Here is a 25927-nt window from a genome sequence, read left to right on the forward strand (position 1 = left end):
TGGTATGGGACATAATTTTCAATAGTTGAGCAAACTTCTCAGCCTAAATTTACTAAGAAACTGGCTAGTCAGATTGTGTGCTGAGGTCCTCAAAAATCTTTTTCTCCAGAACTGATCCTTATGTAGATAATATTCTTCCTTTTTGACTGTTCTTAGATGGAATACCCCATCTCAGTAGAATTAGGATGACAAATAATATCTGGCATTTAATGAGGCCTCATAATTGCAAGATCACTTATATCTAGAGATAATTGAATCCAACCTTCACCATTGTGCAGGGAGTTCTTCTATGCCATTTTTAGCAGGTGTTATCTAGCAACTACATAACTATAATGATACCTGATCACAGGTAAGGTTTACCCTACCTGATAAGCCCTCCCATGGAGGTGCTTTAATTTATCACTTATAAATTATTACAGACATAGCCAAATTCAGGTGTGGTTAAGTCTGATATGGACACTATACCATTGCTGGGTATGCTTGCCCTTGTTTCTTTGTATCTCATGTCACTTTTGATTCCTACCAAACCAATCTTAGCCTGTCTCCATTCCTACTGTGTGTGTGTGTGTGTGTGTGTGTGTGTGTGTGTGGCGTGTGTGGGCGGGGGCAATTAATAGACTTTAATTTATTAGAACAGTTTAGATTTACAATAAAACTGAGCAAATAGCAGAGTTCCCATATACCTCCTTACACACACACAGTTTATCCAGTATTAATGTCTTGTATTGGTGTGGCACATTTGTTACAATTAATGACACTTTATCAATACTTCACTACCTGAGGTCCATAGTTTACATTAAGTTTCATTTTTTGTGTTGTAAGGTTCCACCTCCCTCTGGACCCTTGACAACTACCGATCTTTTTACCTTCTCTGTAGTTTTTGCCTTTTCTATAATGTCATATAGTTGGAATCACACAGCATATAGCCTGCCGGATTGGCTTCTTTCAGACTGGTTTCTCTCACCACGTAATATACACTTAAGGTTCCTCTGTATATTTTTATGGCTTAATAGCTTGTTTTTTATCAATAAATAATATTCCATTGTATGGAGGTACCACAGTTTATTTATATATTCATCTGTTGAAAAACATCTTGGTCGCTTCCAGTTTGAGAAATTACGTATAAATCTATAAACATTCACGTGCAGGTGTTTGTGTAGACATGGGTTTTCATTGCTATAGGGTAAATAAATATTTATGAGCACAATCACTGGATCATATGGTAAGATTATGTTTAGCTTTGTAAGAAACAGCCAAATTGTCTTTCGAAGTGGTTGTATCATTTTGCGTTTCCACCAGCAATAAATGAGAGTTCCTGCTACTCTGTATACACATCAGAATTTGGCATTGTTACTTTTTTTGGATTTAATCATTCCATTGTGGGTATAGTTGTATCTCATTGTTTTAATTTGCAAATCCCTGATGTTATATGATGTTGAACATCTTTTTATATGTTTATTTACCATCTGTATTTCTTCTTTGGTGAGATAGCTATTTGGAACTTTTGTCCATTTTTTAACTGAGTAGTCTATTTGTTTTTTTTGTTTTTTTTTTTTTTTTAGTTTTAAGAGTTCTTTGTATATTTTACATACTCGTCCTTTATCAGATAACATGTTTGTGAAGATTTTCTCTCGGTCTGTGGATTATCTTCTCCTTCTCTTAACAGCATGTCTGGTATTACACAAGTCTTTAACTTTAATAAGGTCTAACATCTGCTTTTTTCATGGATCATGTTTTTATTAATTTTTTTAAGATTTTACTTATTTATTTGTCAGAGAGAGAGAGCACAAGCAGGGGAAGTAGCAGGCAGAGGGAGAAGTAGGCTCCCCACTGAGCAAGGAGCCCGATGAGGGACTCAATCCCAGGACCCTGAGATCATGAACTGAGCCGAAGACAGACCTCAACCGACTGAGCCACCCAGGCGTCCCCATGGATCATGTTTTCCGTGTTATATCTAAAAATTCATCACCAAACCCAAGGTCAACTCAATCTTCTTCTATGTTATCTTCTAGAAGTTGTATAGTTTTGTGTTTAACTCTTAAGCCCATGATCCATTTTTAGTTATTTTCTGTGAAAGTGTAAAATCTCTGTCTAGATTCACTTTTTTCTCATATGGACATCCAGTTCCAGTGCCATTTGTTGGGGGAAAAAAATTGTCCCTTTTTCATTGACTTGCCTTTTGTTCTTTTGTCAAAGATGAGTTGACTTTATTTGTGTGGATCTACTTCAGGGTTCTCTGATCTCTTCCATTGATCTATTTGTCTGTTCTCTTACCAGTATGATGCTGTCTTAATTGCTGTAATTTTATAGTAAGTCTTGGAGTTGGGCAGAGTCAGTCCTCCGACTTTGTTCTTCTATATTGACTTGACTGTTCTGGATCTCTAAACAAATACAGGTTTATTTCTTACTTCCTGATCTATATACCTTTTATTTCCTTTTCTTGCTTATTGTGTTAGCTAGGACTTCTTCTCTTGTTTCGAATATGAGTGATAAAAGGAGAAATCTTTGCCTGGTCTTGATCTTTGGGGGAAAGCATCTAATTTCTCACCATTAAGTATGGTGTTAGCTGTAGGTTTTTTGTACATGTTCTATATCAAGTTGAGAACTTTATTTTCTATTCCTAGTTTGCTGAGAGTTTTTATCATGAATTTAGATTTTGTCAGATGCATCTTCTGCATTTATTGATATGATCGAATGAGTTTTCTTTTTTAAACTGATTTGTGATGGATTATACCAGTTGATTTTTGAATGTTGAACCAGTCTTGCACACGCAGATTAAGTCCCACTTAATTATAGTGCATAATTCTTTATCTATTTTGTCAGGTTTGATTTGCTAATATTTTGTTAAGGAATTTTGCATCTATATTTATGAGAGATATTAGTCTGTAAATTTTCCTTTCATGGGATGTCTTTATCTGGTTTTGGTATTTGGGTAATGCCGGCCTCGTCCATTGAGCTAGGAAGCGTTTCCTCACCTTCTACTTCTGGAAGAGATGTTAGAGAATTGGAATCGTCCCCTCCTTAAATGTTTGATAAACCTGTCTGGGTGTGGTCCATTCTTTTTTGAAATGTTTTGATTATTGATTCTATTTCTTTAATAGATAAAGACTTATTCAGATTATTTCCCCTTGTGTGATTTTTGGTAGTTTGCATCTCACAAGAACTTTGGTCCATTTCATCTAGTTATTAACTTTGTGGGCCTTTAGTTGTTCATAACATCTATTATCCTTTTAATGTCCTTGAGGTCAGTAGTGATGACCTCTTTCATTTCTGATATTAGTAACCTGTGTTCTTCTCTTTTTATTTTCTTAGCATGGTTAGTTTATCAATTTTATTGATTACAGTAGCCCAAAAATGGATGCCCAAAAGATGCATTAAATCACTGTAATTTTTTAGTGTTATCTTAACAATTTTTGATGTGATTAAGCTAAGGAACTTGAAAGGGGGAGTTTATTTAGGGTTATCAGGGTGGTCCTAAATACAATCACCTGTGTTTATCAGAGAGTGGCAGAGGGAGTTTTGAGAGACACACAGAGGAGAAAGCCTTGTGAAGAGATTGGAGTGATACAGCCATAAGCAAAGGAATACTTACAGCCACCAGAAGCTGGAACAGGCAAGGGAAGAAATTTCTCCAGAGCCTCTGGAGAGAGTGTGGTCCTGCTGACACCTCAAATTTAACCTTCTGGTCTCCAGAATATGAGAATAAATTTCTGGTTTTTTTAAGCCACCGATTCATGGTATTTTGTTATGGCAGCCCTGGGAAACTAATACATTGATGTTCTCAAGGAATCAGCTTTTGATTTGGATAATTTTCTCTATTGATTTCCTGTTTTCAGTTTCATTCATTTCTGCTCTAAATTGCATTTTTTCCTCCTGCTTGTTTTAAGTTTACATTACTCTTCTTTTCTGATATATGTATTCAGTTCTATCAGTTTTTCTCTAAGCACTATTTTTGCTGTGTCCCACAAAGTTTGATAAGATGTATTTCCACTTTCATTTAGTTCAGAATATTTTTCACAATCTCTGGAGACTTCATCTTTGACCAGTGTGTTATTTAGAGGTGTGTTGTTGAATCTCCAGATACTTTGGGATTTTGCAGCTATCAATTAATTTGCTAAGGCTCCTTCAAGCAAATAATAGTTGACTTCCCTTGCTTATTTTCGAGCAAATCAGCTTATGCTCCGGTATAATAGGCCTTCATTCTGAAAGACATACAGAAATGCTTTCAGTACAGTGAAGAATGTGGTTGAGGAGATTTAATTTGTAAATCAGACAATGAGGCGGGAAATACAGGGAAATGCCTTCAGTATAGTTAAGAATGTGGTTGAGATTTAATTTGTCTGAGCTCCCATCCACAGTGCCCAAATAGTAATCCCCAACCAGTGGCTTGGCTCATCTATAGAACTAAGCCAGGGGCACAGTCTGACCAGAGAACTCACTGGGGTGCAGATCTGCCTGATTCAGATCCTCAAATGAGGAGTTATGCCAACCCTAGAGCCCAGATTCCCCACACCCAAGCAGAATTCTGAGTCACAGCCCCACCCACTATAGAGAATGCCTTCCAGCCACCCTTCTGACCAGAAGGGCTGGCAACAACTTCTGGAGGTTGTGTAGCCCAACAGCACTTGAGCTCAGAAGCAGATGGACAGGGCCGATCACCCCAAACCAAAGCCAGTACTGGGTATGGAGACTTCCCCTGCTATACATAAGCAGGGAGATTAATCCATAGCCAAACTGAGAGTAGCCTGGAGCGCCCCTACCCCTCCTGCCCAAGCAAGGAGGCTGAAACATAGTGCTACTGACTGTGGAGAGTGTCTTCCAGCCCATCTTACCAGAAAGATTATCGGAAACACCTGAAAGTGTGGCCCAGCAGTACTCAAGCCAAGAGAAGAGCAGACACAACCAATAGTGCAGAGAGAAGGCAGTGGCCCTGTATGGCCAGGGAACTTGGGGTACAGATCAGCTTGAGTTAAGACGATAAAGAGCTTTGCCAGTTTTAGAGCTCTTTCTATTGCTGCACCCAGGCAAGGAATCTAATTTGTAGCCGCTGAATACAGTCTTTAGCCTGTTTGACCAGTGAACATAGCCAGAGCACATGGGAAACTATTTAGCCCATTCGGGAGCCCTGCATAGAGTGGCACTTGAACAGAGAGCACAGCCCATATCTTCCCCCATCTGCAGAGCAAAACCAGTAGCCTCATCTGACCAGGAATTTAATGCATAAGGTCTAAGGTCCCAAAACAATGAGATATACATGCCCTGGACTCTGACCTGCTGCCCTGACCAGGCAGGAGAGCTGATTCATAGCCTCATCTGCTACTAAATGTAGTACCAGTCCCAGCCATCTGGTAAGTCTGACCAGTGAATTCAGGCAACCATGGAGCCAACCCAACAGCCTCACTTGGGTAGGGAACCAAGCCAGCTGTCCTGTCCAACTGATCCCAGCCAGTGGTATAACCTACCCCTCCATTCCCATCCTCAGAACTCAAATAGTTGCCTAAAAGTAGATGGTAATAGCAGACCCCACGTGCCCAAAACATTACCAGCAGACTCACCCAGAAACCCAAACTTAGCTGATTGATAAAGAAAGGTCTCTGCCACAGCAAACCTGTAAAGTCTGGAAGAGGAGCCCTGTTATTCAAATGAGCCGAAACCAACGTAAAGCACCGAGGATCACAAAAAATCAGGTAAATATGACACCACCAAAGGAAACTAATTAAGTCCAATAATTGACCCTAAAGAAATGGAGATTTTGAACTGTCAAACAAAATGTTCAGAATAACCTTCTTAAAGAAGTTTAATGAACTATAAGGAAACATAGAAAACTAAATGAAACTAGGAAAACAATGCATGAGAAAAACAAATTTGATGAGGAAATAGCAACCATAAAAGAAAGAAAGAGAGAGCAAGAGCAAAAGAAAGAAAGATCCTAGAGTTGAAAAATATAATAACTGAACTGAAGAATTCAATAAAGAGTTTCATGAAGAAGAGCACATCGGAGCTGGATAGCATGTTGGAAATTACCCAGTAAGAGGAGTAAAAAGAAAAAAAAAATGAAAAGAGTGAAGAAAGCCTATGGGAATCATGGGACACAATGTAAAGAAAAAATATTCACATTATGGGAAATTCAGAAGAAGAAAAAGAGGTAGAAATTATATTTAAAGCAATAATAGCGGAAAACTTCCTGAGGAAGGAAGTGGACATCCAGATCCATGAGGCCCAAAGGATCCCAACTAGGTTGAACCCAAATTGGGCTACATTGAGACACATAATTAAACTGTCAAAGACAAAGAAAGAATTTTAAGAACAGCAAGAGAAAAAAGAGAAGTTACACACAAAGGAACCCCAGTAAGACTATCAATGGATTTCTCAACAGAAATGTCTCTGGCCAAGAGAGAATGGGATGACATAGTCAAAATATTGAAAGAAAATAACTGTCAACCAAGAGTTCTATAGCTTGAATTGAAAAGAATTTTGTACGCTGTCCTTCAGAAACAAAGGAGGGAAAAAGACTTTCCCAAGCAAAAGACAACAGAGTTCATTACTAGGTTCATTATTTAACTTACAAGAAATCAAAACAAAATTCTTTGGAAATAAAAAGAATGTAATTAGCATCATAAAAACACTAAAGGTAACATAAATCTTACTGATAATGGTAAACATATAGTTAGATTCTGCAATATGGTAATGGTGGTGCATAACTCATAATTCTAGTTTAAAAGTTAAAAAAAGCAAGGGGCGCCTGGGTGGCACAGCGGTTAAGCGTCCGCCTTCAGCTCAGGGCGTGATCCCAGCGTTATGGGATTGAGCCCCACATCAGGCTCCTCCGCTGGGAGCCTGCTTCTTCCTCTCCCACTCCCCCTGCTTGTGTTCCCTCTCTCTCGCTGTCTGTCTCTATCTCTGTCGAATAAATAAATAAAATCTTAAAAAAAAAAAGTTAAAAAAAGCAAAACAATCATAAATATAAGAATCTGTCAGTTACACAGTATTAAAAAACATGTGTAACAGTAATAACCTAAAATGTGAGGATGAGAAGAAGTAAAGAACAATAATAAAACCTCCGGGACAACAAAAAGAAAAGGGCAGGCTTAAGCCCCAACTTAAATGTTAATAGTCCAAATATAACAACAGACAGAGAGATTGACAAATGGATTAAAAATTATGGCCTGTGAGGCACCTAGATGGTTCAGTTGGTTAAGTATCTGACTCCTGATTTCAGCTCAGGTCATGATCTCATGATTGTGAGATTGAGCCCCACATATATATAATGGAATATTATTCAGCCATTTAAAAAACAAAAACAAAAACAAAACAAGGAAATCTTACCATGTGTGACAACTTGGTTGGACCTTAAAGGCATTATGCTAAGTGAAAGAAGTCAGACAAAGAAAAGCAAATACTGTATGATCTCAATTAAGTATAGAATCTTTAAAAAATGCATGGAAAAGGAGATCAGATTTGTGGTTACCAGAAACAGAGGGGAAGGGAGGGGGAGTTGGAGGAGGATAAATATACCCCAAGACACACCATAATTAAACTTCTGAAAACTAAAGCGAAAGAATCCTGAAAGCAGCTGGAGAACACCTTGCCTATAAGGGAAAAACCATTCACATTAACAGGCATCAATCAGAAACTATGGAGGACAGAAAAAAGTGGCACAACATTTTTTAAGGGCTAGAAGAAAAGAACTGTCAAGGCAGAATTATAGATCCAGTGAAATATACTTCAAAAAATAAAGGCAGGGGGCACCTGGGTAGCTCGCTCGGTTGAGTGTCAGACTCTTGGTTTTGGCTCAGGTCATGATCTCATGGGTCATGGGATCGAGCCCAAGGTGGGGCTCCACACTCGGTGGGGAGTCTGCTTGATGATTCTCTCCCTTTGCACCTTCCCCCACTCACGCATGTGCAGTCTCTCTCTCTAACAAATAAATAAATCTTGGGGCGCCTGGGTGGCACAGCGGTTAAGCGTCTGCCTTCGGCTCAGGGCGTGATCCCGGCGTTGCGGGATCGAGCCCCACATCAGGCTCTTCTGCTATGAGCCTGCTTCTTCCTCTCCCACTCCCTCTGCTTGTGTTCCCTCTCTCGCTGGCTGTCTCTATCTCTGTCAAATAAATAAATAAAATCTTTAAAAAAAAAATAAAAAAAAAATAAAAAAAAAATAAATAAAAAAAAATAAATAAATAAATCTTTGGGGGAAAAAAGAATAAAGGAAGAAATCAGGGCACCTGGGTGACTCAGTCCATTAAGCATCGGACTCTTGATCTCAGCTTAGATCAAGCCCCACACTGGGCTCCACACTGGGTGTGCAGCCTACTTAAAAAGAAGAAGAAGAAGAAAGGCAGAAATCAAGATATTCTCAGATGAAGGAAAACAAAGAGACTTTGTTAAGAGATCTATTCTTCAAGAATGGCTAATGAAAGTTACCTAAAAAGAAAGATAAAAGAACAAACCTTGGAATGTCAGGAAGGAAAGAACACTGAGCAAGCCGAAATATATAATAGACCCTTTGAGTTTTCAAATATGTTTGATGATTGAAGAAAAAAATTATAACCCTCCCTAATTAGTTTCTTAATGTATGTAGAGGATATTTTTTTTTCTGAGCAATGAATTTTTTTAATGTTTTTTTAAATTTTTTTAGGGCTAATATTTATTTATTATTTTTTTAATGATTTTTTATTATATTATGTTAATCACCATACAGTACATCCCCGGATTCCGATGTAAAGTTCGATGCTTCATTAGTTGCGTATAACACCCAGTGCACCATGCAATACGTGCCCTCCTTACTACCCATCACCAGTCTATCCCATTCCCCCACTCCCTCCCCTCTGAAGTCTTCAGTTTGTTTCTCATAGTCCATAGTCTCTCATGTTTCATTCCCCCTTCTGATTACCCCCCTTTTCTTTATCCCTTTCTTCCCCTACCAATCATCCTAGTTCTTATGTTCCAGAGATGAGAGAAATCATATGATAATTGTCTTTCTCTGCTTGACTTATTTCACTTAGCATTATCTCCTCCAGTGCCGTCCATGTTGCAACAAATGTTGAGAATTCGTTCTTTCTGATAGCTGAGTAATATTCCATTGTATATATGGACCACAGCTTCTTAGTCCAGTCATCTGTTGAAGGGCATCTCGGCTCCTTCCACGATTTAGCTATTGTGGACAATGCAGCTATGAACATTGGGGTGCATATGGCCCTTGTAGAGGATATTTTTTAAATAATTATAAATAAGGGCGGACAAAGGAATGTTAACAGCAGTAAAGTGTCTATATTCCACTGGAGCTGGTAGAATAATGACATCAATAGACTATAATAACTTATGTATGTATAGTGGTATACCTAGAGATACACTAAAAGACATTGTGGATCTATAAAAACGGAATTTCAAAATATGCTCATGTAACCTGCAGGGAAGCAGGAGAAAGAAAACAGAAAAAACAAAGAACAACAATAAAACCTCAGGGACAACAAAAAGAAAATGGCAGGCTTAAGCCCCAACTTAAATGTTAATGGTCCAAATATAACAACAAACAGAGAGACTGACAAAGTGGACTAAAAATTATGGCCTGTGAGGCACCTAGATGGTTCAGTTGGTTACGTATCTAACTCCTGATTTCAGCTCACGTCATGATCTCAGGATTGTGAGATTGAGCCCCACATTGGGCTCCGCACTGGGCATGGAGCCTGCTTAAGATTCTATCTCTCTCTGTCTGCCCTTTCCGCTCCATCTCACTCTCCCCCTCTCAAATAAATAAATAAATAAATAAATAAAAATAAATATTATGGCCTAACTCTAGGCTGGCTACAAGAAACCGACAACAAATAAAATCATTAAGAGAACAGAAGATAAACCATAAAAATACAAATCAAAAGCAAGTAAGGATGGCTATACTAGTATCTTATAAGTAGACTTTAAAGCAAAAACACTTATCAGAGAGGGGCATGGAATTATAAAAAAGGTCCACCAAAAAGACATAGCAATCTTAAGTGTGTTCATACCAAACAAGAGAACTAAAAATATATGAAGCAAAAACTGATGGAACTGAAAAGAGAAATTGACAAATCCACAATTATAATTTGGAGGTGTCTACACCTTCCTCTCACTAGATGCAAAAAAATCCAGGGGTACAGAAGAATTCAACATGACCATCAACTACCAGGATCTAATCAACAGTTTTAGGCATGCCACACAACAGGATACATATTTTTTCTGTAAATGCTCATAAAACATAGATCAAGATAGATCATATTCTAAGTCATAAAATAAACCTCAGTTGACCTAAAAGAACTGAAATCATACAATGTATGCTCTTCAATCAATAGTATCAGAACAAATATTAGTAACAGAAAGATAACAGGCAAATCTCCAAACACTTAAAAATTAAACAATGCATTTGTAAATAATCCATGAATCAAAGAGGAGTTCTCAAGGGAAATTTTTTTAAAATACATAGAAGTGAATGAAAATAAAAATGCAACACACCAAAATTTGTGGGACACAGTTAAAGGATTGCTGAGAGGAAATTTGTAGCACTAGATGCATTAAGAAAAATTGGAACTGTATGAGATTAACAATCTAAGCCCCTACCTCAAGAATCTAGAAAGAGAACAGAAAAAGAAATGTAAAACAAGCAGAAGGAAGAAATGATAAAGATAAGAAAAGAAAGAAGCAGATAAGAGCAGAGCAAAGACACTTTACCAATATCAGGAGTGAAACTGAGGATAACACTATAGACTTTACAGATATAAAAATAAGGATTATTGTCAACTCTAGACACACAAAATAGATCATATTCTAAGTCATAAAATAAACCTCAGTTGACCTAAAAGAACTGAAATCATACAATGTATGCTCTTCAATAACAGTAGTATCAGTACAAATATTAGTAACAGAAAGATAACAGGCAAATCTCCAAACACTTAGAAGTAATGGACCATTTCCTCTAAAAATTTAAAAAACCCACAAATTATTGATACATGCAACAACCTGGATGAATCCCCAGAAAATTATGCTGAATGAAAAAAGTCCCAGAAGCAACCTTTCCATTTATAAAACATTATAGAAATGGGAAACAGATTAGTGCTTAGGGTTTAAGGAGGGGAAGGAGTGGTGGGGAAACATGAGGGTTCCTTGTGGTGATGTAACTGTTTTTTGTCTTGACTATATCAATGTCACTGTCTTTGTGGTGCTTTTATACTATAATTTTATAAAATGTTACCATTGTGGTAAAGTAGGTAAAGGACACCAGGGATTTTTCTGTGGTATTTCTTGCCTACTGCATGTGAATCTACAATGATCTCAAAACAAAAAGTTTATTTTTAAAATACCCCCCAAAATGTGAGGGAATGAATTGTGGGTAAAGGTGAACTATGGACCATATGGGGCTGTACATTAAGATAAAGAGAAAAGGAAAGAAAATAAAATTGATGTGATCCTTTTACAACACTGGAGGCCACTTGTTCAAATAGAGCATTTAAGCAGCAATGTTCATTAAATAACTTTTGTATGCCTCCTGTAGAGAAGCCACTGAGTTAGGCCCTAGAAGGAAACAAAGAATAAAACGTGGTTGCTTCTTTCAACAGTATTAGAATCTAGTAGGAAAGAAAACAAGGTTACAGTAACTACAAAGGATAGTAGAAAGTGAGGAATATAATATAAGGGACATGGAAAGGGTGTAGGAGCTTAGAGGAAGAAGCATCCCCCTGGGCAGGGAGGGTATGGAGTGTGACTCCATGATGGTTGTTGCAGTTTGTCTGAATCTTGAAGCGTGGTGATAGGGGGTGCGGAGGGGGGAAAATAGCATTCGAAGTGAAGGCAACAATGTGAGCAGTACTGCAAAATGAAGTGTGATGGCATTTTCAAAGAACAATTTATAGTTCCATTTGGCTAGAATAAAAGACTTTGATAGAGTAGGTAGGACGAAGTCTGAAAAGAAAAGTAAAATAGAATTTTGGAGCACCTTGAATGTCAGACTAAAACTTCAGACGTCAACCTAGAATTCTGTATCCTGTGAAGTTATCCTTCAAAAGTAAAGGAGAAGTAAAGACTTTCTCAGATAAACAAAAGCTGAGGGAATTTGTCACCAGTACACCTGTCTTGCAGAAAATGTAAAAAGAAGTTCTTCAGAGAGAAGGCAAATCATAGGTCAGAAATTCAGATCAAATTAATTGATACAGTAAACCAGGAAGTGAATGCAGACACTATCCTCTCAGAAAATGTACACTTAGGACAAGGTAGCACATACTTCTGCCTTTCGTACTTGCTTTATCTTTATTTAATTCAGTAAAACAAGCCAGACCTGCCTCTTTTTTTTTTCCAGAATGATTTAAGAATGTTATCAGTAAATGATAAAGGTTAGGAAAACTAGTTTACTTCTCCCAGTTCATGAAAAACCTGTAGAAACAGGCAGTTGTTTTTCATCAAGTATTTCTAAAATGTCTGCGTGTTGTGTAAAATATCATACAAAGTTAGAGATAAATTATTTCTTTTTTTTTTAAAGATTTTATTTATTTATTCAACAGAGATAGAGACAGCCAGCGAGAGAGGGAACACAAGCAGGGGGAGTGGGAGAGGAAGAAGCAGGCTCATAGCGGAGAAGCCTGATGTGGGGCTCGATCCCATAACGCCGGGATCACACCCTGAGCTGAAGGCAGACACTTAACCGCTGTGCCACCCAGGCGCCCCAGAGATAAATTATTTCTTTTAAGACTTACACATGGATAAATGCCCATTCTTTACTCAGATATGGTGCTAGACATTTTCACATAACTAGATCACCTCATTTTGTAAGGGGGTAAAGTATTTTCCTAAGGTCATACAGAGTGAATGACAGGACTGAAATTTGAATCTACTTCTGCAAAGTCCAAAGCCAACATCTTTCATGTACCCCAAGTTCGGCATTTTTGACACACTGGACTGTCCTCTGCAATGGAGGATGCTTAGCGGCAGCTCTGGCCTCTACCCCCTAAATGCTAGTAATACTCCCCTCCTCGAGTTATGACAACCAGAAATGTCTCCAGGTGCTGCAAATGTCCCCGGAGGGACAAAATTACTCCTAGGTAAGAACTGTTGGTTTATACTGTGGTACTTCACCTCTAAATTTTTAACTCAAACATATTTATCCAATTAAAGCAACACATATGAAACATTTGATTGAGCAATTACTGTAAATAAATGAAACCTGAGCAGAAGAGTAAGTGCATGCTGTAGGATGATGAGTAAAGCGACTCATGAAGGACTTAAGTTAATACCTGATCACGGAGACAAAAGAGGAAGCCAGGAAACGTCGCATCAACACTTGGTACAAATGAAAAAGTACCAGTTGCAAGAATGAGCTGAATCCACGTGTGACATTACAATTGAGAGAGAGTTCAGCAAGCAGGAAAGCAGGATAAGCTGAGGAGAACATAAGTATCTGCAAGCAAAACGTAAAAGTGGGTCAGAAGCTTGATAATTCCAAGATAGTTTAAGCTAAGGCAGTTCAGAATCAGGGACTAGGAAAATAGTCAGGACCACAGACTTGAGGGAATTGAAACTAAGACAGAAACCACTTCTGAAAGGAAATCTGTTACATGCTACTTACTAGTACAGTGCCCATCAAAGGGTATTTTCTACCCTGGCCTGCTGTTGGACTCAACGTGGTGAGCGGCATAAGAGGCAATGTATGGTCTCATCTGATATGGATTAGAGTTATAATATGAAAGATTACCAAGCAAAGATATTTTCAAAGTCTCACTCTCTATAATAACAAAAATTAAAGAATTACATCATTTGAAAACTGTAAGAATGAGTAGAAACCTTGTGTGTGATACCTCATTAATTTCATGATAAACCAAAATAATTACCATTCTTTGTCGATTTTGGGTGAGCCACAGGCTTTGGAACTTCTGAGAGTGATTTAATGGCGCTTTTCTGCTATTGTTTTATCATTTATTCTTACTATAACTTCAAATATTTTCCAATACAATGTCATTTAAGACCAATAAATTGTAATGTTGCTGCCATGCTAAAAATGCATCTGAAAATCAATAACTTTGAAAAGAGGTTAAATGTGATTTGACTCTGTGAAGAAAGCTAATAAACAAGATGGCTCTAGGGAAGAGCACTCTGAGGGGAAAAACAGCATTAAAACAAAAATATGCTGTAAATGGTATAGATTTACATATGCTAGGAACCTGTCCCCTCTATTCATCTTTATTCTGATAAGAAAGTGTCCTTAGAAATAGTTTGATTTATTGAAGTTTTTAAGGAATGTGTCCCCATTTTTAAAAATTCCCCTTGTAAATAGTGTTAATATGGTGGAGTTGGGAAGTAGATCACAAGATGAAACTGAGAAAAGCTACAAATTAGTATAAGTTCTAAGAAGGAAAAGAGTAAGGTCATTGAGACAGAATAACAAAGAAGGAACACCAAAATTTATATTGAACTGTCGGAGAAGGTTTATCTGAGAAAGCAGTATCCGTGCTGAGACTGAATGAATAAGTAGAAGTTAATCAGGGAGAGGAGAGAAAGACGTTACAAACAAATGCCTCAAGCAGGAAAAAGCTTGATGGACTTGAGAAACAGAATGTCTGGCTAGAAGATGAGGAAGAGAGAAGAGGTGATACAGGGCTCCGCGGCTCATGGCCAGCTGGGAGGAGTGTTTCACGTTTCAGCTCAGGGAGAAAGACTAAAGGTTGAGATTCTGGGTCTGTTACATGTGTGAGATTAATTAAATTATTGCCCTCTGTTTGCTTCGATTTCTTCCCCTGTAAAAAAAAACTAATATTGATAGGCCTTCTCTCATAGGTTGTTGTGAGGTTTAGTGAGTTAAAATAGGCAAATTGATGTTATTATTTTTAGAGATTTATTCTGAGTGGAGTGAGATGCCACTGCAGATTTTAAGTGACATTATCTAATTTATTGTTTTAAAAGCTCATTCCAGCTACTGCTTCTGTTTGAGAAAGTCTTGATGTGAATTTAAAGGTTTCCAAGGCATTTGAATGATGAGTAGCTTTTTGAGCTTGAGAGTTAAGGATCCCAGTCACAGATCCAACTGAGAGAAAAATGAGATATAAAATTCAAAAAAAATTAAAGGCTAGAAGACTAGGAAGTGATGAATGATTAGAGAATTAAATTGGGATACCATGGTTTTAATAAAAGATGAGATTTTTAAAACTGAATCATTGATTCTTAATATTTAATTGGCTAGAGGATACTGAATAGTGTTATGGACATTGTAGATAAATGCAGAATTCCCAAACGAAGCTGCCCACTGTGAACTTTAAATGAGACCATATACATAAGGGTAAAATACAAAGGAACGGTTAGGCTTAGATTTTTTTTAAATAGGACACAAAAAGCACTGCCATTAAATAAAAAATGATTAATTGGACTTCATTCAAATTAAGAACTTAAATTCATCAAAAGACAATATTAAGAGAATGAAATTGTACTGCACCCCTGTTCGAATGGCTATAGTTTACCAGTAGGGAGAGTACTCTAAGGGAGAGTGTAGAGCGACTGCAACTCCCATATATTGCCGGTGGGAGTGTAAATTGGTAGTCCCACTTTGGGAAACTAGGCAGCATCTACTTAATCTGAACATACATACACCCTATAGAGCAATTCTTACTTCAGAAAGGAGTACTTATGTCAGTTATATCTCAATAAAGTGGGGGGGGGGATGAGTACTGAGGTCCATCAAAAGATAACATATAAGAATACTAATAGCAACAATAGTGAAATGATTAAATTGTGGTATATTTGTATAACAGAATACTTCATAGCAATAAAAAACAATGAGCTACATGCAGCAGGACGAATCTCATAAGCCTTATTAAGTAAAATAAGTCAGACCAAAAGTTCAAAAACAGACAATACTAATCTTAACAGAGGTTGAATAAGTGATTGCTTTGGGAAAGGGGAATTATCTGGAAGGGAACAGAGGGGAATATTCTGGGCTTATTACATATTTTGTTCTTTACATTTTGTCAAGCCAAATACTTTGGATTTGTGCACTCTGTGTAATTTAAAGTATAACAATTAAAATGTAAGTAATAATCTTTTAAGTGTAAAGAACATAAAGAAACTTGTCTTTTTAAAGGTTTTCTGTTTTGTTTTTTGTTTCTTTCTTGGATTTTTCAAGTAGCCAAACCAAAGAGGGTGGATTGAAGGAAACGAACATGGAATAAGAGGGATCAGAAAGTGTGAAAGAACAGAAAGAATAGGAAAATAGGCAAGAGGTGGGAGCCTTTAGGCATGTGGATTGGTAGGAAGAACTTAGAAAAAATGAAGTAAGTGCTTGATAAATAACAAGGTCAAAACCATAAAGAAAGATACTTCTTTGCACTCTACTAAACACCATTCTTATTTTTATGTAGTAATCAATTGACCACAATTTAGTAGCAGTCTTTCTTCTTATGAACTAATTTGAATCTTGAAATGATTGCTTTTGGTGTGCTGACTGTCCCTGTTTCATATCCTTCTTATTTCTGTCTGACACCTTCTACAAAGTGAGCATACTGGAGAGATCTATAGGTCACGTATTGCATGGTGCACTGGGTGTTATACGCAACTAATCAATCACAGAACTTTACATCAGAAACCGGGGATGTATTGTATGGTGACTAACATAATATAATAAAAAAACATTAAAACAAACAAACAAAAAAAGAAATGTATAATTACTTTGGTTTGGACAGTTTTAAATAAAGTATCAGACTAGATAGATATTCAGCTAGTGCTAAAGTTCCCTGACTAGCTTTTTGAAGCTTTCAGAATTATATTACTTTCTTTCACATCATCAATCTGCATTATATAGTTAGGTTGTTTTACTTCAAGTCTCCCATCGACATTTCTTTTGTATGCATATACTGAAATGATTTTATTTAATAAAAAAAGAACATCTCCTGTGTGGATTTTAAATTTCCCTTATTAAATATTTATATTTTCAAAATGTCTTTATTTAATTGAGTGAGGTGCTTGGTGCCATTTCAAAATAACCTCAGGTGGTAGGTGTAATGACATATCAAAGATTTGACCTTTAGCATTTTAGGGTTCTATTTGTCTGCATTTTCTTCTGCATTCATTTAGTCTTAATTTATATGCTATTTCTCTGTATGACTTAATGAGTGGATATATTTGGCATGAGATTCATTAACAAAAAAAATATATCTGAATATATATTATTTCTGTGCAGTCGGACTAGTGATTTTAACTTCATTTATATCTGTGTATGAGCTGATCAGTATTCGTACAACCCCCGTTCATTCTCATTAAGTGCTCAACTGAAGAAACCCTGGATCTGCTAAACTGATGCCCGTTCTCTTACTTCTCACTTCTTTGCAGTCAGCTTATTATATTCTTTTATTTACCTAGGGATGCTTTATTTTCCAATTCTCCACTATTCCTTTTAAAGAAAATTGAATGTAATATTTACACTGATGTAATTAAATTAACATCTTGCAGCATCTTCTTCTATGCTTTGGTAACATCAATAATCATTTGGGTAGCTTTCAGCCTAGAAGCAGAGAAATAGAATGATTATCAAGGATAATATTGTGATGTGAAAATTATTTTTATTTACCCATTTAAGTATGTCTTCATTGATTTTTAGAAAAGGGTATCTCTTATGGAGATTTTTGTTAAATAGATTATTGGTCAGGAAGGCTACATATCTATGTTTCCATTATTTATTTTTATGTTTTTTCTCAGTTTACACAAATCTTTATCCCAAGAAGAAAATCTGAAGGATCAGTTTAACCACACCCTTAGTACTTATGAAGAAGCTTTGAGAAATAGAGAGAACATTGTTGCCATCACTCAACAACAGCATGAGGAACTGGCTGCCCAGCTGCAGCAAGCTCTGGCGGACCGCGCGAACATGGAGCTGGAGCTTCGGCACGCCACGGAGGCCTCCCGAGCGGCCAATGACAAAGTGCAGAAGTAAGTCAAATGATCTTGCATGATTTCAAGAGCATGAAACAAGGCAAAACAAGAACACTGTTTTTGCAACTAAATAATAGATTATTTATTAGGCATGTTGTTAATGGTTTAAGACAAAAGTAGATTGAGCCAAATGAACTTTTTTATTTTTTAGATTGCCTATCATACGTACATAGTTGGGGTCAAAAAAGTCACTCACTTGGGAATCATGGTTACCACTGAGGGCAAACCACTTTTATTTAATAACTGCTCTTCATTAGTTCCTGGAGCCCATACCATTAAAATCCTTTCATAGGTAATAGGTAAAGTTACTGGCAAGGGAAGAGGCAGTCAAGTAATCAACTTTACTCATTTAGCTTTGTGATAATCCTGCTTGAGTTGAGATCATCTGTGAATTTGTAATCTGAGACCTCTAGGCACATCAAATAGTTACAGTGGAGTTAATTTTCATGTGTTGTTCTGAAGTATTCAGGACAGCTTTTCACAGTGCACAGCTACATTTATTTATTTTCGATGATCTTCACATTTTTGTTAAAATTTTTAAAAAGCTACAAAATCAATCAGTCCTTATGATAGCTAGCAAAATGTTAGCATAGGACATATCCTACAAAGAACTGTTAATTTCAAGGACTTGAACCCTGTAGCAGAAGTTCCTAAGGCAGCTTTAATGGAATGGAACTTGTCATTTTAACTGATCCCATCTTCATGTATTGTTAACTGCATTTTGTCATTCACACACTTAATTGCCTTCAATTCCTAAGACATACTTTTTCCTTAATTTTTTTCGGTCTCGCAGTATGAAGTAGTGCTAACTTCAAAGTTTCTTACTTCTTACCACTTTTGATTTGAAAGTAAATCATCTCAACCGTTTCCCCAGTGTCCCTGAAATTATGTTTTGAATGGTAGCCCAAGGTTAGCTAAATCTATAGTTAAGAACGATTTTTAAAACAGGTTAGGAATTATGCATATTAAAATCTTTATATAATCAGGGTACCTTGAAATTTATGATTTATGGTAAGTATTCTGTTGTTTGTAGGTTGAAAGATTAGGTTTATGTTCAGTCAGAAACTATATCCAATTATTCACAATGTACATTAATATTCTAAAAACACTAAGATACATAGGTAGATCCCATTTCATTGTAAATTACAGATCAGTAACTTTTGACAGTCAAGATCTGTTAGCTCTATTTGCTTGAAGTCTACAAATAAATACAAATTTCAAAGTTTCCTTTACATGTAATTCTTTAATTTATATACATGACTAGAATTCCCTAAAACAGTGTTTCCCAGAGACCAATTAAATTTCTATAAAATCTTTGGAAATGTCATCCTTTTATTGTTTAGATCTCATCAACTATTATTATTTTTTTAATAATTTAAAAAATACTTTGTATCGATATAGAAGTATATCAATTTTGAAGTAAAAATAACATCATCTCAGATAATGCTTTAAATTGAGTAAGTTTAACTTTTTGAGAAACTTACTGTATTGTCCTATTTTTCACATTTAACCATGGACAGATCAGAAGGTTTTAGTGGAATGACACTAATCAATGGACAGAGTTTAAGTGAAACAGTTACATCATTTAAATGTTAAATTTCAATTTAAATGTTGAATCTTTTATTCTAATTTCCAGCAATAAGAACCAGACAAAATACAGTGAGGTTTCCTATTCATATTCAATCCACTATATTTTTAATTGCCCTTAACTGGGCAGTGTACCTTCATTGCAGTTAATGTGGGCATCAACCTATTTTATTGCATTTAAGAGGATAATACTCCAGGAAACCAACTTAAAAGACTTTGATAGGTGGTATTACTCTTCTCCATATGATCTGAAATTGCTGTTATTAGCAATTATTTTTGAAGGTCCTTTGTAAATATGTCAGTATTCTAGGCAGTAATTACAATGTAAACTAAAAAGGTACACATTTCCCCTTTTCCTTTCACAACCAAATTTCTTGAATAACTGATCTATATTCAGTATATAATTTTTCAATTCCGTTTACTCCTGTGCTACTCAATACACTGTGGCTAGCTTTTATACTGAAATTGTTCTTTTTAAGATTACCAGTAATTTCCTAACTATTAAATTCCATTTCTAATTATATTTTTATTATAAAACTACCATACGATCCTGGTAAACAATAAGTAAAGATGCTCCCATATCTTCGGTAATAAAGCATAGTGGTTTAAAAGCTCAGAATCTGGATTCAAAATGCATAGGTACATGAACTTGTACATTTTGTTTTAAAACACTGTGCTGATGCAGATAATAATATATGGGTAATAATACTTCCACCTCGTAATGTTGTAAGAATTAGATGAGATAAACATTTAATGTCTTTAGAACAGTGCATGTTGCATCGTCCCTCCTTCTCTTGCCATTTCACTCCACACTCTAATATCTCATTCTTCAGAAGGGCTCTACCTTTTCAAGACTAAATACCTTTATATATGTGGGTTCCTCTGCTTGGAGCCTTTTCACCCTTTTCCCCCATGAAAAAGTTATTCATTCTGTGAGATCAGTGCAGCAGAGAAGATAGAGGCAGGCTTTGTAGTCAAGTCAGACAGACCTGTATGTCAATCCCTGCTTTCCTACCTATTAGCTGTGAGATTTGGGGCAAATTACTTAACCCCTGGAAGCAAAAGTTCTCAGTTGAAAAATTCAGACAGTATTACTGCCTTCACAGGCAGGTTTGATACGAGTAATAAACTGGATACCATGTAAGATACCTAGTTCACTGCCAGTTACTTTATTATCAGCATGTTATAAATTATATGTGAAGTAATTCAATGTAAATTGTGTGTGAACTCATCAAACTAGCCAGACTAGTTCAAGTATGTCTCCTCTATAAAGTCTTCTTCAGCTTCCTAGAAAGTTAAATATCACTCTCTTCTCCGTGTTTTCATAGTATGTTAAAAATTCCTCCCCTGAAAATAAAGCCCTCGCCATCTTCCTATATCTCCTGTCTCAGTAATGGTCCTCAGCCGTTTCAGCACTGTCCTTATTCCCTCACTCTTTCTTACTTTTCACATGCACTTTGCTGTCGTTCTCTGTTTTCTGTACTGCCTATCACCTGATTCCCTCTATTCCATCCTCACTTTTAATTGCATTATTTCAGGCCTTCATCATCCTCCCTCTAGACTATTGAAATAATCATGAAACCAGTTTCTCTGCCTCTAGGTCTCAAGTGTGTCTTCCTCGCTGTCACCAGAGTTAATTTTTCTAAAACTGAAATCAGGTTACATTACTTCCCTATTTAAAATCTTTCAGGGGCCCTTCATCCCCTACATTGCTAAAGCATAAACAACTTAGCAGGCTATATGAAGCCTATCACCTTTCTGCCTTCATCCATTTTCTGGTATCATTTCCTCCTACAACCCCAAACACAATATCTCTACATGAGCTATTTCTTCTTCTCAAAGCATATTCCTCCCTTCCAGTACCCAGCCAAATTTTTGTTACTCCTTAAAGTCCAGTCTTAACATTACCTCTGTGATGTTTCTTAATTTTTTTTTATTTTTTTCATAATACTTAGTCCATATCTTTGTTAGAGGTCTTTATCATCTAGGTGTTACAATTGCTTTGTTGACCTGTTTCCTGTCTACTTCACTCCCTGCAAAATTACTGAGCATTCCCAAGACATGGAGAGTGTTCTTTTCATCTTTGTATCCACATTTTCTCCAAATATTCACACAGATGCCTGCTGCGAAGTAGGTACTCTGTAAACACTTAGGAACAAATGAACTAGAACAATTTAATAGGTTGATGGGATGACAGAATAAAGTAAAAGCAAGTCAGGTCCAGAATACACAGGAAAATTTCAAATGTGCTCTGATCCACGTTAGGTCCTAGATAAAAAACTTTTATCCCAACCCAGTACCCAATGCTCGTGGAAGAGTTTCATAGAAAAGTATGACCTTTGTGGCTAGTCCTGCCTGCCTGTCTCCCTCACTGACACCACCACTCCTATGATGTCTGACTTTCTAGTGGGCTTTTAACCCTTGTTCTATCCACCAGCTCCCATCAAGTTTAATTACATTTAAAAGATCTGAAATCTTCAGTTAATAGTGGAGAGACTATATATTATTTCTAATAATTATAGAATTTTAAATTTATATTTTATTTCCTTTTAGAGTCAAATGAATTTCTTAAATTTTTTGAACCTGTAGGAGTATTCCTGAAAAGGAAAGTGGTGCAAAATTACCATCTATAAGCTAGCCAATATGTACAGGCAGAAACACCGATAGGGGAAAGTGTAAAGAATGCCAGACCTTATTTGTCCAAAAACAGCTTCTTGGCCCAGGTGTCATAAAACCTAAAATTTCACCAGTGGAAATCCATTCCCTTGGGTTAAGCAAGGCTAAGGTACTTCTCTTCTAAAAATGTGTATGTTTGTGGAAGAAGAACACATTGTCATTTCGGTTTTAGGTTGCTCTTTGGCTGATCCTAGGCACTTAGTTTTGGTGAGCTATGTGGAAGTAGAGGGAACTAAAGAACAGGTTAAGAGCATAGGAACTTTGTAAGAGAAACTTCTCTTAATGATTCGGCCAAGGACCACCCATAATTCTTGTTTATTAAAGAGATAACTGACACACAAATCCATTAAGTGATATTTTTATCATCACCAGAGATTTAAACTTCCTTGTTCTTCATGCTGTATTTTATTTCCCATCTGTCTCTCTGTCTATAGATAAGGTTCTTGTGGCCTAGAACAAAAGTTTTCTGAAGGATTTTAAAAATGTATTTGACTATACTTAACATACCTAAGCTACACATAATTACTTAAAATATTTACAACCAGGCTTATAAGGTTAGAAGATCTCAGAAGCTTCTAGATTTTACAGTAAAGTAACTTTTGTCACATAATCATCTTTACTATGGGCCAGATTTACACTGATATGATTCAAATCCCTCATAAACTGTAACTATATAATAAGTAGGTCAGACAAAAAAGATATAGGACAAAAATTCTAAACTTTTAAACATGTTTTCAAGAAAGAATGTATCACTATCTAAAATTTTCTTTCTTTTCATACTTTAAAAAAAATCAGTTACTTAAAATTTACATGTATTCCCATTTCTAATTACATAATTAAAATATCAAAGATCAGCATAGAACATTTCCTTTTGAAATATAGGGCATCCTGAGCTTTTGAGTGATATTGACAGGGAAAAAAGAAGAAGAAGGACATGTAAGCTAACAAAAAGTCTTTCCTGCCTCTTGGTCAAATACTGATTTCTATGAAGAAGTTGAGGTCACAAAGAAATTGTGAATTCTCAGCCTGGTTTCCCTGCTGATGAGTAAGGACTGTCTGTAGTTCCCTTCGAGGTGTCAGGGGAGTCGCCATAGTGTCACACAAGGGTTCTTAGCGTAGAGCAAACATACTTTCCACAACTCAGCTGCTTAATCTGTTTGCAGGTTGAATTATAAAACAGGGTAGATGACTCTGAGTGCTGGGAAGGGGAACAGAGCATTTCCACAGTTTCTTGGTTTAAAAAAAAAAATGCCTTCTTTTCATCAAAAGGCATCACTAAACTTTTTAGTTTTGTTGCTGGCTCCAGAATCTGGTTTTAACCATAATGAAGACAAATTGTCGTAAAATATCCTTACATAGTTTAGTACAAAAGGTGTTCTAATTATATTATTGTTTCACTAAAATTATTCTGCTTCTTGCCAATTTTACCTGTGATTTTTTTTTTTTAGTAAATTCTTGGTTAGACTGTGAGTAGCAAAGCAAGATAGTACGCATGTCTGAACACTTTATAAATGTTGATTGAATCAAAGGATAAGTTTCATAAATTCTCACCTCAGTATAAGGTTTAAATCAATTGTTTAATATAAAGTTGAAAATTGATCTTGATTTATTAGTATTATTAATAAATGGGAGGATTTAAAACTTCTGGAAATTGCTCTTCAAAATTTATTTTGTGTTTGAGGTTTTAAAGCTCTGTGAAATATGATACATACCTCAGCACATAATGAGTCAAATAATTTATTGTGATAGTTTATGTACAAATAAACTTCCCAATCAGCTCTAGAAGGCACCTTCCAAATCTAGATCCAATCAGATATTGTCATTTATATGTGGAAGATGGATTCAGATGACTCCTAAGCAATCGTTGTAAGGTGTACAGCATCTAACATGCTTAATTTTTGTTCTTGAGCACATGATATGCTTTTTAAGAATTTAATATTCTGGATTTGTAAATCATAACACATATTTTAAATTAAATACATATTTAACTTATGAAATACAAGTCTTCTTACACACTATGAAATAAGTATGTGTTTTATAAAAAAATTTAATTCCATTATATATTTGTTTAGTGGATCACCTTTCTCATCCATTGAGTACATAAAGTAGATTTCTTTAGAGCTACTTTTATTTTATACACACACACACACACCCCCGTACCTATCACATTTGATAGATATGTATTATATTCATTTCTTTACAAAAACTAAAGTGTTGGGTTTGCACCTTTATCTTTAGGGAATGTCTCACTTTGACACAAAAAAGAAACATAGTGTTAATTTTCGATGGCATTCCTCTCTACTAGGGAAGGATTAATGTAGGATTATTGAAATTGAAGCCTAACCCGAAACTTGAGAAATTCTAATGAAGTGGAAAGTAAAGCATGCAAGAAGAAAAAAAATTCTCTAAACCTAAGAATCTGCACTTTCTTTGATACATTTAATGTTATGGAATGAATCATAAAAAGCATGAAAGTAGGGACCAGAAAGTTAAATTACAACACAGCTGCTTACATTTGATCTGCTTCTTCACTTCAGAACCTATCTTCAAATAGGTGATCTAGAGTTGGGCCTACTACATTTCTGCCTACTAAGATAGATAAAACATGGTTCAAATGAGTACAATGGAAAAGAATGAAAGAAAAAGAACTAAAGAGTAAAATATGGGAGATATCCATGCTGTTTCAGTTTAAGACCAAATAAAATGCAGGAATTTTTGTTGTTTTTCATTAATTCCAATATTACAGTAATTAAAAGAGATAATGTCCCTGTTATTTTAGGGGATTATAGGATCCACTTAACAATGATCATATAATTTTTAACCAGAACTTGATAGGTTAACATTAAAAACAAAAAAACAGGAGTTCTTATGCTCCAGAGACATTCAAATGTGATTTTCACATATTTATATGAAATATAAGTTCCTTAGAGTGGCCATATGACTGGACAAGCGTCCTTTTCCTTGGTTTTGTTCTAGCTCCAGTTAAAGCCTTCTTGCTGTTTAACCCTTGACAGGCTACAGAGCTCCCAGGTACTTCTGTGAAGACAGGAGAACTCATTCATCCATCTTACCTGAGGATAGTTTTAGAAATGATGAAAACAAGGTATATAAAGTGATTTTAACTTTCTTATATAATAGCACTAACCACCAGTGTACTTTAGAATTCCTTTGTAGTAATAAAGAGGAAAGAAAGGGAAGCTATTGTAAAAATTTGATTTTAACAGATTTTCATTAGTCCTGCTTGGATGTTGCTCAGCCTCACTATGCTTGACAGCTCACTCAGAACTTCCTCCTTTGCTTTCCCTATTCTTAAACACATAGAAAATTTAATATGATGTGTCTATCTATTAGTATAGAAAGGTCTACATTATTATATAAGTCAAGGTCTGGTTTTCTTTTAATCCTCAGTATACTCATCTAAAATCTGATATATACTTCCTTACTAGGTATAGCTTTTATTCCCAAAATGTAATTAGAAAAAACCTAAATTGAACCCAAGAATAAGTAGAGATACCAATTTTACTTAGATCCTAACATTCCATGCTTATTTCTCCCCACTAAGCCAGGGATTTGCCCATGTGCATATTTTGCCCTCAAAAAATACAGAATAAAAGAATCTTTCGGGGTGCCTGGGTGGCTCGGTCAGTTAAGAGTCCAACTCTTTTTTTTTTTTGATTTTTTTTTATTATATTATGTTAATCACCATACAGTACATCCCCGGATTCCGATGTAAA

At 35.9% G+C, this 25927-nt stretch overlaps 1 protein-coding gene across 1 annotated transcript in view; it reads left to right on the plus strand.

Annotated features, from left to right (window-relative positions):
- The window catches only part of MIPOL1 (mirror-image polydactyly 1), a 310557-nt gene that overhangs the window by 248783 nt on the left and 35847 nt on the right, over nucleotides 1-25927 (plus strand). The window contains exon 11 of the mRNA XM_034648675.1: nucleotides 17697-17927. Coding sequence (XP_034504566.1) covers nucleotides 17697-17927 — 231 coding nt within the window. The remainder of the gene's footprint in view (nucleotides 1-17696; nucleotides 17928-25927) is intronic.

This window comes from Ailuropoda melanoleuca, chromosome 20 (genome assembly GCF_002007445.2).
Source record: "Ailuropoda melanoleuca isolate Jingjing chromosome 20, ASM200744v2, whole genome shotgun sequence".
NCBI lineage: Eukaryota > Metazoa > Chordata > Mammalia > Carnivora > Ursidae > Ailuropoda > Ailuropoda melanoleuca.